The following is a 13,016-nucleotide window of genomic DNA, read 5'->3' as shown; positions in this document are numbered from 1 at the left end:
CTTAGTGTTGTGTTGGTTGTGTTGTGTTGGTTGTGTTGTGTTGGCCAGTGAGAAGATGGCTTGGAATGGTGTTGTTTACGTGAGTGAAAGTCACAGTCAGGGCTGCATAGTTCCACGTAGCTGGTGTTGTGTTTGACTGGCTGATCATTGCAGATTTCCCACTGACTGGCCTTAGCTGGCTTTCTTCTGAAAGCTCTGGTGTCACGTGACTAAGGCAGAAGTGATTTGCAGCGCAGTCACATAAAGTGTCATATTTTTCTCTGAGCTTGTTCTCCTGTGGGCTGTCAACTCTCGTGTGACTATGAAAAATCCTCACCATACATTAACTACTTGCTATATTAACCCATTTACTCCTGAAATGCCTGCTAAAAACGCCTATGGCATTCTAGACTAAGTAACCTTATTTCCTAAGGGTTTTCTGAAAGCATACTAAAAATGGTCAACGTCTACCAAAATGTAATATCTAAGCCTCTGTAGCACCTAGAAACATGAAATAAAAAGCATGCTGCGCTACGCAGCATCCAGCGGGAGGGTCAATGTTGCGCTACGCAGCATCCAGCAGGAGGGTCAATGTTGCGTCATGCAGCATCCAGCACGAATGGGTTAATCCCCAAAGGGAAATAGCAGAAACACCATCTGTTTCTGTGGACGGTATTCTGGTCTGTTTTTTTGGGGTGGAAAGAAACTTTAAAAAATCCATAATGTAACTTCCAGTTTCACTTGTATTTCTGTTGGTACAATAATGACTTATCTGAATATCTCTGATAAGTTTATAGGTATCTGTGCATTGAATAATTTTTCATATTTGTCATTGAATAACTTGGCTTTAGCTCACATTTACACTGTTGCATGCAGGTTGCTGTGTTGTTGGCTCCATATTGCACTGTATAATTGAATGTAAAATAAAAAGCTGATAACATTAATAAATGTGGTATTATATGCACATGAAGGTGGTGTGTTTCCCCTTTAAAGTTTGTGAATCCCCTTTACAAAATGGCCACTACTCAGTGGGAATCCCCCGTCATTTCACCAGTGAAATGTAACCTTTCCAACACCAACAGTACGGCCAGTAGATAGGCCTAATGCTGAACAGAAAACTGTCCGCAAAACTGCATGTTGTTTTGTTCTAGCTCCTGTCCAGCACTGAAGGGGGAAGGAAAAGAGATGTTGCATAAGGACAAGAAACAAAAGGGAGAATCTAGGCCAACTTCCCCATCAGTGCGTGGCTTTTGCTCACAACAAAAGGGGGAGGAGGGTGAAGTGAACGTTGTAATCAAATGAGGGTTCGAGACGCGACCTGTTGATTTGCAAGTTGCGTACCTGTTGTGCGAACAAACAGGTTATGGTCAACCTTTACACTCCCGTTCTTCCTCTGTGGTGAAGAACACCTTTTTTCGGCTCTCTACAAAAGCTTCCTGTTTACTATGCTTCTGCTCTCTGTGGCAAAAGGGGCGTTGTAGGTTGGGCTGGTAACCGCCTGCAGCATGGCCCTTTGTTTACATACATCTGCTGGCGATATTATTGCCGCCAAGGCAGTTGTGTTTCAGTTTGTTCGGGTCATGCGTGACTGAATGCAAATCTTGAGGTTTTCCAGATGGCAACTAAAATAGTTGCCAGTGCTCCTAAATTTTTAGTTTTGTGACTGTTTCTTTTCTCTGTCACCAGAAGAACACATTTCGCATCATTATTTAACACGTATTCTACATTAGTTTATTTGACTGATTGCCCAGGACAAGTGTGCTTAGAGTGTAGTGTTGTAAAATGTAGATTGTGGCATTTTGTTTAGCTTGCATCATAGTTTCATCAAAGCTGTGTACCGGGTCACAATGTCATCTTTCTTTGCTCCTGAGAGAAGTAAACACCTCTAAGCTACTACCTGTATTTACTCAGCTCCTGAAGTTTGACAGATGCTTGATAATTCTCACATAAAAGAAAGTTTATCATTTACGATGACAACGGTTGTTGTGCGGCCCGCCGGCCAATTTTCAAAACCCAGTGTGGCCCTTGAGCCAAAAAGTTTGCCCACCCCTGCTGTAGACCATCACTATCCATGTCAAGCACCCGTATTGAGTCCCTGATATGTCTATTGCATGATTGAACCTAAAACAAATGACAAAGTTGCTGTGATCACAAAGATGGCATTAGCCCTACATAGTCTTAAAAGAAGCCACCAGACAGTTATCAGACAAAGAAAGAATTTTGAGTTCTGACAATTTATAGACCTATGCGGTTACACACAGCACGGTTAAAGCATGATCTTTAAAATACCAGCCTAAATTTGTAAACAAGGCATTACCGGTACATGGGCTATTATTGCTCATATTATAGGGGCTTTTTGGACTCTCTGCACCATGAGTCCTTTTTGTGTTTTTTTAAATAGTGGTTAATGTTCTGTGTTTTCACTCTGTGAGTGTTGAGCTGACAATGCCCATGCAACCTGTATCCTTAATGTTTCATGGCATTGTTTTTAGGTATAGAGGCCAGGGTCCTAATAGGCTACAGAATCATAAAAATGTTTTTGGCATGAAATGTTGCAGGCAAAAGAGAGTGCAGAACTAACTCTGTACTTTTCTTTTTTAGATACATTTTATTTGGGGTTTTGTCTGGAGCCCTGTTGACACAATCTTTATCTCACTTGTCATCACACGCAAGTGGGTCTCAAAAATACACAAAACACATACAGTACTGGCAGAGTGGCTAGAAGAGAATTCTACAGTGCAAGAACTACTAAAGAGGAAGTTGTCACCCACCTTTATCGAGTGCTCTATTACACAATTTGTCATGGTGCAGCTAAAACCCTTTGGTGGGGCCCTCACAAGGGTTCAACACATTCTTAAGCAGTTGCACAAAGCTGAGAAATCTTGGCTTGCTGAGGTTAGTGAGCACACAAAAATGTTTTTTAGCGAAAGAAAGTTTATTGCACAAAACCAAATCGTGGAGCTGATTTTATAACTGAGCCTGCCGAGTGCCTAAAGCCCAGCTTTCCCCCTCCACCAGTGAGTGCTAAGGCATTTGAATAGCTCATGGTCAGCCGTCACTGCAAATTACAGTTAGATTAGGTTTTCTGATATGACCGTTTCTTTCTGTTGCGAGGGTTGAGCCAGTAAGAACAGCATGCACGGTGTGGCTGCAGTCTTCTTCTGTCCATAAGGGTGCACTTTCATTACAGTCAACAGCCAAGCCCTGTTCTACACAGTTGCTTTGGAAACAAGAGCAGGAGAGAAAGGAACAAGAGCAGGGAGCATGGAGCGTCTCATGAGGGATTTTGCAGGGGTTGAAAAGATCTTTGGGGTTTCTAGATCACCTCTAGATAACCTGTTCGAAGACTTTATTTCCTCATACTCTGACTTGCTTAGCACCAGTACATGCCCTACCCCTATGACCACATTCTGAGGTTCAAAGAACATGCATGGACTCCACCTCCAAATACAAGTGCAAGAGAAAACCGACACAAGCAAAAGTACTGCATGGTGGTTTGCCACTGTTTTGCATTGTAAAGCTGATATCAGCACACAACACATTGACAGTTTAACCTCCCTGGTGATCCAGGAACAAAGGGATGCAAATGTGGCATGTAAACCCAACAGCAATGGCAATGAAATGCTATACTACTATTGCGTATTTTGCATTTACGTGACACATACAGTATTGACATTGGACATGTTTGTGCACATACTGCATGTGTGCATGGATATTTACACACACACACAAACACACACAAACACCCACACACACATAGACACTGAATCTTCTGTCCCTGTCTCACCTCAGGTTCTACTTCACCAACTGGCATGGCACGAGTGAGACGGAGTCGCCCGTCTGGCGCCACACTCTCAGCAAACAGCATAGGGGGGGTGTGGGCACGCAGAGGGGCTCGGAGGGAACTCCGCTGCTGGATGCTGCCTCGCTGGACTACCTGTTTTCCCAGGTCAGTCACACACACACACACACACACATACACACACACAGTCATGCACTCAGACATGTATCCACATATTCATCTGTCCTTTGTTTGTCTGTTCGCCAACAGAAATGAGCTCAAATGTTGATCATTCATAGGAAATGTTACTGTTGACTTTTGATTGTGGCAGTACAGAAGCACAGCCCCATGTTTGCCATTGACTCTCAGCAAGCACCTGACGCAGTGCCATTATCCAGATCTAGCCTGCATTGTTCCAATACTGTGCAAAAGTCTTAGGCCATCATGTGTTGTACTTGTGTTGTTTTAGCAATGTGAAGGTGGCCTAGGACTTTTCCACAGTACTGTTTGTAATGCCACTAATCTATCCAGCTTGTACGCTTCCTAACACCATGCAGCAGGGTATGCAGCCCTCACATAAACATAAACTAACATTAAGGAAATTCCAAATCTTTCCGAAGGCAAATCCTTAGAATTCCAAAACATGAATGTGAAACTTTATGTTATGTTGGATTAACTAGGTTCAATAAGTAATAAGGAAATAGGCACTTCAGGAATGGAAATGCAACGCAGGCTGCATACTTCAGTGTGTTGGGCCTGATGCAGCTGATCTTTCAGGAACACAGAAGTCAGAACTCCTTCCCTAAACAGTTTCTCTGTCTGGTTGGGGTGGCTCGGCCTGAACCTAAACAACATCAAAGCTGTCCTGCTTTCCCTTCCAGTCTACTTCTCTTTTGTATGTCCCTGTTTGACGTGAGGAGAGTGATTTGCGTTTTGTAGAATGGGAGAATTTGTTTTCCTGTGCATGTGTCTGTGTCTGTGTAATTGCATGTGTTTGTTTACGTGTGTCTGTTTCCTCAGGGCCAATATGACTTTCTGAAAGGGCTGGCGCCATTGCGCGTCCACCAGAGCGACGCGGAGCTGCACGAGATTGAGAACGAGTGTTTGGGCATGGCCGTACTCGCCATCACACACTATGCCAAGAGCAAAGATCTGCCCCTGCCCGGTGTTGCTGCCGAGATCAGGTAACTCACGTGGGCCATGCCCATATGCCCCCTTTCACATACCACACGCCTGTGTGTGTGTGGCTATCTGTTAACACTGTTGGTTGTCCACCTTATTTCCTGACCTCCATGGTTTCTCTACGTTATGTGGCATGCTTGTCCAGAATGTCCACTCTTTGAAGTGTTTCATTTTTTCATTTTTTTTTTTTTTTTCTGTGCCCTGTAGCTACAAGCGCTTCATCCCAGAGGAGCTGAACCGCACCATCAAGCAGCGCAACATCCTGACGCGCATGCGCATCAACAACGTCTTCAAGAACTTCCTCAACGAGTTCAACTGCAAGACCATTCAAGACAGTAACATCTCGCTGTACGACCTGAAGGTGAAGTACCTGTCCACGCTGGAGACGCTGACCAGGGGCCTGGGCTGCGAGACGCTGGAGCCCAGGACGCTGCGCCTGTCCGGGGAGAACGAGAGCGCGCTGCGCTCGCCCAGCTCTGGAGACGATGGCCAGGGCTACGAGGTCCAGGTGTCTGGGACCGTAGGGATATCCTGGAGGAAAAAACCCATCGGAGTGAGTGACTCCATCAAAACTCTTCTTGTGTGTCTTCCTTCCCAATCAACTCCATAGGCATAATGTGCATGGACATATTTTAGTTATGGATATAATATATTTTAGGCTTATGTGAAATAGCTGATCAGATGTTTGAGAATTGGTTTTGTAGGCTGACCTAAAAGTCGGTAGCAGCTACACTTCCTATATATGCTAACTTTCTGATTAAAAGAGAGATTTAGTCACTCAGAGCAAGTTTAAAATAAAGGCTTTGCTGCTGAGACTGTTGCCCCGCATTCCTTCAGCTATTTTGTCTCCACCCAGAGAAATAGTTGACGTTCACAGTTCACTTGGCAGCCTGAGTGAGGTAGCTCTGTCAGTAAGTCAGCACCTCTATGGGCTTTTCCCACTTCTTTACCTCTGCTGTATTTCCTGCTACCTTACAAACTCATCCAGGTCCCAGGCCAGTCTTTGTGTAAATCACATGAAAACCCTCAGAGGATTTTCAGACTTCTTAAAATAGATGGCCCTGACGTACTTTCAGGTGAACTATAAGTGAAGAGGTTCCCCCTGACTGAGAAAAGTACTTACTCAGTGCTTATTCAGCTCTGTACACAATGAGTTTGACATTTTGGAGGGTGAATCTCCTGATATGCTTTTGTGTTGTCCCAATTAGTCTGTGAACAATCCCACGAAAGATAAGTACAAGTCCAAGAAGACGAAGGACAGCACCAAGAAGAACGACAAGAATAAAGAGGCTGACGAAGGCTGGACTCTCTTTTCGGACTTTCATGACATCACACACATCGTCATCAAAGAGTCCACAGTCACCATCTACAGACAGGACAACAGGAGAATGGTAATACATTTAATGATCTCATCAGACCTGGGAAGAGATATAGATAGATATAGCATTATTGTCATTTCCTATGCATTGCATATACAAAACAAAATTGCGTTTCTCAAAACCCACCTCTTTGACAGAGATAGTATAAAAAGGCAAAAGTCTGGAAGCCTGTAGAAAAAAACTAGGGAGATGGTATGGCCCACAGGGAGGACTGTTTTTGTGACAACTTGGTTGCAAGTGAAGTGAATGATTGATTAAATAATACCAGTTCTACTACTGTGAGATTAGAATGCAAGCCTCAGGTGTGCTGTTCCAAAGGTAGGACATTCTTGAAACAGGATTATATAAAAGAGGGAGGGAATTGTGTGGGAGGCTCTGGGGAGCTTTAAGCCTTCACAGAAGCTTGACGTTTTCAAAGTGACTCCTTTCAAAGGAGTTAGCAAGAAACACAGTGCTACTCTCCGGTGATGTAGATGGTATTGTTAAGGTACTGTACGGTTCAGAGAATGGTATTCTCTCTGGTCCGTGGTTCAGTAAAGAGAAGGAAAGGGACTTGCTAGCGGTTCTGTGATACATTAACACAAGACCCAATAAAGCTCTATAGGGTCTTGAGTGGTGCAGTATGTTGTTTATTATCCCCAATAAAACCTTTACTTCTAAGCAAAATACTCATAAGCAATTCATGAAGTTTCAGTGACATGAGAACTTGTGGATGTGATTCTGCCGTGGCAGCAGCCTTGTAATAGGTGTTATACTATGAAGATACATATTGCTGCATTTCTGAAGTTTTGGGGTGGTTTGCCATTTGTGAAAGTAGGAGACTGTACACCAGAGCGTTAAGCTTGGGAGAGTTGTGGTGTTTACCCTTTTGGCTCATGAGGCATCCAGAGCTGCCAAATACCAGGGATGTCTCCGTGTGGTTGATCCCAGTGCAACCCAGCACGCTGCATACACATTACACTCTTGAAGATCCAGTTGAAGGCAGCATGAATGTGCAATTGCACATGTGTGTTTGTATGTGCGTGTGTGTGTGTGTGTGTGTGTGTGTGTGTGTGTGTGTGTGTGCGTGTGCGTGCGTGTGTGTGTGCGCATGCGTGCGTTTGTGCCACAAGTGGCATGTACGTGCCTGAGAGAGGAGGTCCGGTTGCGTGAGGACTGATTTGAGAACTGGTTTGGAAAAAACAGGAACAACAATGGCAAACAGAGGTTGTTTGGTGAGGGTGTAGAACCTCTCAGGATGTGTGTGTGTGTGTGGGGGGGGGGGTCAGGAAGAGCGAGTTGACCGCATGATTGGTGTTGGAGGACCAGAGGCCTGGCAGTAGGCTGGCCAGATGGTGCCTGCTGCTGTTTCAAGTCCTCTGGGGGTAATAAAGGAAGAGGAAGAAGAGGTCCTGACTTTTGCTGCTGATTCTGACTCCACTGCAGCTCTGGGAACTCTTTGTGTTGTAGCCCAGACACTGGAACATTTCTCACTGACCGACCTGCTTTCTGTTGATCTCTCTCACTCACTCACTCTCTCTCTCTCTCTCTCTCTCTCTCTCTCTCTCTCTCTCTCTCTCTCTCTCTCTCTGCCATGGCCAATCAGAGGGGAGGTCCCACCCTTCACTATCTGTGATTTGTTTAAACCACGATATTGGCCAAATATTTGTCTGTTATTGAACCAAAGGTAGAGTTTCAATGCGGACACTTTTTCCTCTCTCGAATAGCTGGTCGCACCGGTGAAACTTTTGAAAAATTAGGTCACATATGCGACCAAATTGGTCGCACTCTGGAGCCCTGCCAAAAAAGCATATTAGAATTTGAGAGAGAGAGAGAGGTCAGAGACCCGTCAGATAAACAGAGTGGATGCAGTTGCATTACAGTGTGGTCACATAGGCCGAGATAAATGTCCCCTCTCCCCACTGCCTTTCGGCAGCTGGCAGCAGCAAACCGATCAGACGAGCCCGAGATGATGATCAAGTTTATCTTGCCTACGATAGGCTTAGTGAAACTTCCCTTAACCAAGTTCAGTCCGAAATAATTATTTACCAGAAAAATAGTTTGAACGTAAACCCGACGTACAGGAATGCCACTTGCGGCAAATTTATAGGAGTCATTGCAGATGAAAAGACGTCTTAAAATTGCGAACAATGCATACAAGGCCTTCCCGAACGACAGAGATACAGATATTGCCGAAAAGGAGTGCATCATTGACCGCAGTTACATGCAGGGAGTAACCCGGTTTTCAACAGCAATATTCGTTTTGCGCGCGAGTTGTGTAAACTCATTCTGATGGCATCAATCAATTTAATCCGGTATTTGGCACAAACCGAATATCACTGCTACATTTAAAGCCTGAATATTCCCTGCATGTATAATGGTGGTCATTGTGTACGGTGAATTGAATGGACACATTTAGATCGAGCATGGCAAGTCATTGCAATAGCCTATAATAATAGGCCTACCATTTCGTTACTGCATTAACCATAGTGATGTTCTTATTGAAAATTTAAAAATACTAAAATTAAAAAGTAAATTGCATTGTGGGGCTGTCAAATGATTATTGCAATCATCATTGCAAAATCACATAAAAATCCCCCAGGCTACTTGGAACATCTCTTTAAATTGTGCTCAAATACATTTCTATGGAAGATGCTAGCCTGGCGAGCTGGTTTAGCCAAGGCCTAAAGATCATGAAGGATAGTATGTAAGACATAGAGCCATGAGATGTGCAGTTTGAAGCCCTTAAAAGACACTTAATTTACTCACTGTTATTTTTATTTAATTCATCTTGAGATGTTTTAAGTTTAAATTTCAGCTTAGTGGAGCACTTAAAGCACCAACACTTCATTAAGTTACTTTTCTTGTAGAATTGTAAATAATAAGTCATAAGACAACCTATATAGTGAACCTGCTGCGGTGTTAAATGTGATGTGGTTGAAAATTTGGGTGCACCTAACTTTTGTGCTGGTGCACCTAAGAAAAAAAGTTAGGCGCACCAGTGCAACCAGTGCAAAAAGTTAGTCTGGAGCCCTGATTGGCACGACAAACCATATAATGCATTGCCAAAGCGTTCACAGGAATAATAATAATTAAAGAAAATACAAATACAAAATGATATAAACATGTACAGACATTACAAACATTGTTACACTTCGTCACACACACACACACACACACACACACACACAGCACGTCACAACCATACAAGACCATTGTCTGTACACGTGCATAGGAAAACCAAGACAGGACAAAACAAAACAAAACAAACAGGAGACCTGGTGTAACAGACTGGGGCTGGGGAGCAGTGTTGTGTTGAAGGGTGGAGGTAGTAGGGTGATTATCTTAAGTAATGCCTTCTCTCAGGTTATGGAGTGAGGACACATAACTGGCTGCCAGTATGCATGTGTCCTCACCCAAAACTACAGCAAGTTTTTTCTGTTCCTCCAGTTTTGTGAAGTTGGGAATGATGTTCAAAATGGTGAAATATTTGTCTCTTTGGGACCGATATTTGTCACCGATATTGGGACCGATATTTGTCTCTCTCTCTAACTCTCACTCTCTCTCTCTCTCTCTCGCTCTCTAACTCTCTCTCTCTCTAACTCTCTCTAACTCACTCTCTTTAACTCACTCTTTCTCTCTCTCTCTAAGTCTCGCTCTATCTCTATCTCTCTCTCTCACTCACTCACTCACTCTCTGCCCCCTTCAGCAGTCAGACTCCTGAACACTACAATATTGATCTGAACTATTAGTTTATTTATTTGTTTTGTGTGTGTTTTTTTTAATTTTATTTTCTCTACTGGATAGAGCTATCTCTGTAACAACAGTTGCCACCAACATTTGTGTGGTAATAAAATATATCCCTATAACTTCTCTTTCCTCTCATCAGGAGCTGCAGTTGGCGTTCCGTGCAGAGGCCTTGTCGCTTGTGGCGTTGATTGACGGCTACTTCCGGCTGACAGTAGACGCGCATCACTACCTGTGCACGGAGGTGGCACCGGCCTCTGTGGTGCACAACCTGCAGAGTGGCTGCCACGGCCCTATCTGGTTAGCACAGCCCCTCTTTTATCTCCAGTGGTCTCTCCACTCTTCTCAAGCTCTCCCTCTCTGTCTGTCTCTGCTGCACTGTTTATTGCTGTGCTTTCTAGCTCATGAAAGCTAGCATTACAATAGCATTCCAGCCATTCAGTTCCAATGCACTATGTATGTTTGGGCTGATTTGTGCTTGTCCCTGTCTCTCTGGCCTGTGTCCAGTACGGAGTACGCCACACATAAGCTGCGACAGGAGGGAAATGAGGACGGGGCCTACGTGCTGCGCTGGAGCTGCACTGATTTCAGCTACATCATCATGACTGTTGTCTGTTTAGAGGTAACTATAGTTGCACTGCCATTATAGTACGAAATGTTCTGTTTCGATAATGGCAGTTTCATTGAATCTAAACAAACTTTCAAAATGGCATTGACTGCAAGGATTAAAGTTCTCCATCGTAGGACGGATTTCCGTCAATTTGATTTTAGAAATGTCATATTTGAGATCGATGCAGATCCGATGAGAAAAAAAAAAATAGGAGGGTGGGGGGGAACTATCACCTTTGCTTTTCCTTTTTTAAGGCAACTACAAATATTAGGTAAATATTTAAAGACCTAATAGTGTTCTTGAGAACTTTCTGTGTCTCAATCAGTGACCGCTCAAGAAGATAGCCTACGTCAGCCATGAGTTTCGCTTTGTTTTGTAGCTACACGCTCGTCTCGGGCGTTTGCTTAAAAAAAGGACTATAACGGAGGAGGACTACTGTATAACGGTCTAAAAGTTGGATTATAGTGACACAATCGAGACAGCTTATGAGGTTGGCCAATCCGTTTAACTTTTTTGGATATGATATTGTGAGCTCTATGTGCGAATTCGGAGAAGAAGCGTAGGCTGTGTTCTTTCCGTGCATCAATGTAGACAATTACTATCGCGAACTCTTGTCAGGGGAGGTCATTCATTTTGGGTGTCACCTATGACTTGAACAGATAGCCTGCTATGCCACCCGATGTAGGGTACTATTATTGTTACAGTTTTTAATCAATGCAACTAACATTATGTGTAAAGCGATGCAATATAAACCATAGCCGATGCAATTTATTATCCCGTCTGTTATGACATCAACACAACAATGTTTTTCACAATTTGCGACGGAAGGTTTTGACTGAGCGTGTTAACATAAAATAATAATAATAATATTGTCATCATCGCGAACTGTCGAGTAAGGGGGTCAGTCGTGTTTGTGACGCACAGACAGCCTTGTAGCCTATTTTGCTTAGGCCTCACTTTTAACGACAGTAGGTTGTGAGTGTATGTTGACAAAAAATAACCATACAATTAAAATAGTCAACTTAAAACTTTGCTATAAAATATTATTAATTTATAGCACAAAACCATAACCAGTAGGCCTACCAGAACCTCGCATATTAGCGTCATGTGTGTGTGTGCGTCTATTTGGCAAGGCCACTAGCTGTCATGGATGCCTTGTTGCTAAAGGAAGGCAAGTGTCAAAAGTTAAAAAAATAAATGGAGATGGGCGGCTGTTGGAAACGGGGGAGAACTAACTAGAGCTTAGATCGGGCCCAAAAAATCAAGCCCGACCCTACCCGAGCCCGTGCACATTGTGCCCGAGCCCGACTCGGCCCGACACGTTAACTGTAATTATGAGCCCGAGCCCGATTTAAACCCGACATTTTTAAATACGTGGGCCATTATAACTGACGTTCTCAACTACAATTCCGAGCTGTTTGAGCTACAGAAATCGGTTTAGAGGACATTGAGAGGACGAAAGAGGACATTGAAGGCTGGCTATCATTATTTCTGCCATGGCAAGCCTGCTTCATGTTCATCTTAAAGTATTTTTGCTGTCATAGGTGAACATTGTGCGCACTTAATGCACGAAACAAAGCATACCTGACAAATGCATACCTTTTCTCCAAACTTCCTCGAAGTTATTTCTCCTGTTTTCATTTTTTTTCTTTACATCTTCAAGCTTCTCGTTGCACTTAAGCTACACAATACAGCACAGCAGGCCCGGTGTGATGTGTGCGAGTGGAGAAGCTGCGCATGACACGTGTTGCGCAGATGACATTACAATTGACATTTTGTAACTCTGAGCCTAACTTGTATAACTTTGTATACACTTGTTACTTAGGCCTACTTTAATAAATATAAAATATTTCTGAGTCTGACTATGGCATAGCTTTAGCTCCCCACCCAAGTAGGCTAATGATTAGAAAGAAAAAAAAAGCAAGCTTGATCAAGGACCCGGCCCGGCCCGAGGATAGTGGCTGGAAATATCGGCCCGACCCGGCCCGCGGGCTCGGGTTCGGGCTCGGGCAGAGAATCTAAACTCTAGAACTAACAAGCCATGGTGTAAAGAAATTAAAGTGCCAGGGGTTTGCTTTTGCGCGGTTCGCTGCAAGAAAATTGTTTATGGATGCAATAGGAAAATGTTTTAACACGCCACCAATCAGAAGACCGCCATAAGGTTAACGTTCGTGCACTTCAGGACATCTTCCCTACCTGGTGCAACCAGCCACCACGACAGAGTTAGGCTACGTTTATCTATGGCTGACCGTTTTTACGTTTAGAAAGTAGGCTACGCATGTTCTTTCATAGCGCAACACGACCTGTCCCTCACCATATCGCAACCTCTTGTCAACCTTATACAATCTGTTGCTGAAGA

General features: G+C 43.7%; 1 protein-coding gene across 2 annotated transcripts in view; it reads left to right on the top strand.

Annotated features, from left to right (window-relative positions):
- jak1 (Janus kinase 1) overlaps positions 1-13,016 on the top strand; it is a 42,498-nt gene that overhangs the window by 12,616 nt on the left and 16,866 nt on the right. For both annotated transcript variants that reach the window (XM_076277863.1, XM_076277862.1), the window contains exons 4-9: positions 3,772-3,928; positions 4,781-4,944; positions 5,150-5,495; positions 6,151-6,333; positions 10,190-10,347; positions 10,555-10,669. In XM_076277863.1, the coding sequence (XP_076133978.1) occupies positions 3,772-3,928; positions 4,781-4,944; positions 5,150-5,495; positions 6,151-6,333; positions 10,190-10,347; positions 10,555-10,669 (1,123 nt within the window). The remainder of the gene's footprint in view (positions 1-3,771; positions 3,929-4,780; positions 4,945-5,149; positions 5,496-6,150; positions 6,334-10,189; positions 10,348-10,554; positions 10,670-13,016) is intronic.

The sequence above is a fragment of the Alosa pseudoharengus genome, unplaced genomic scaffold, assembly GCF_046254945.1.
Source record: "Alosa pseudoharengus isolate Yale_2024_CS ecotype anadromous, Long Island Sound unplaced genomic scaffold, YU_APseudo_1.1 YU_APseudo_1.1_scf_11, whole genome shotgun sequence".
NCBI lineage: Eukaryota > Metazoa > Chordata > Actinopteri > Clupeiformes > Clupeidae > Alosa > Alosa pseudoharengus.
Note: the sequence above shows the minus strand (reverse complement) of the source record. Positions and strands in the feature narration are given on the sequence as shown.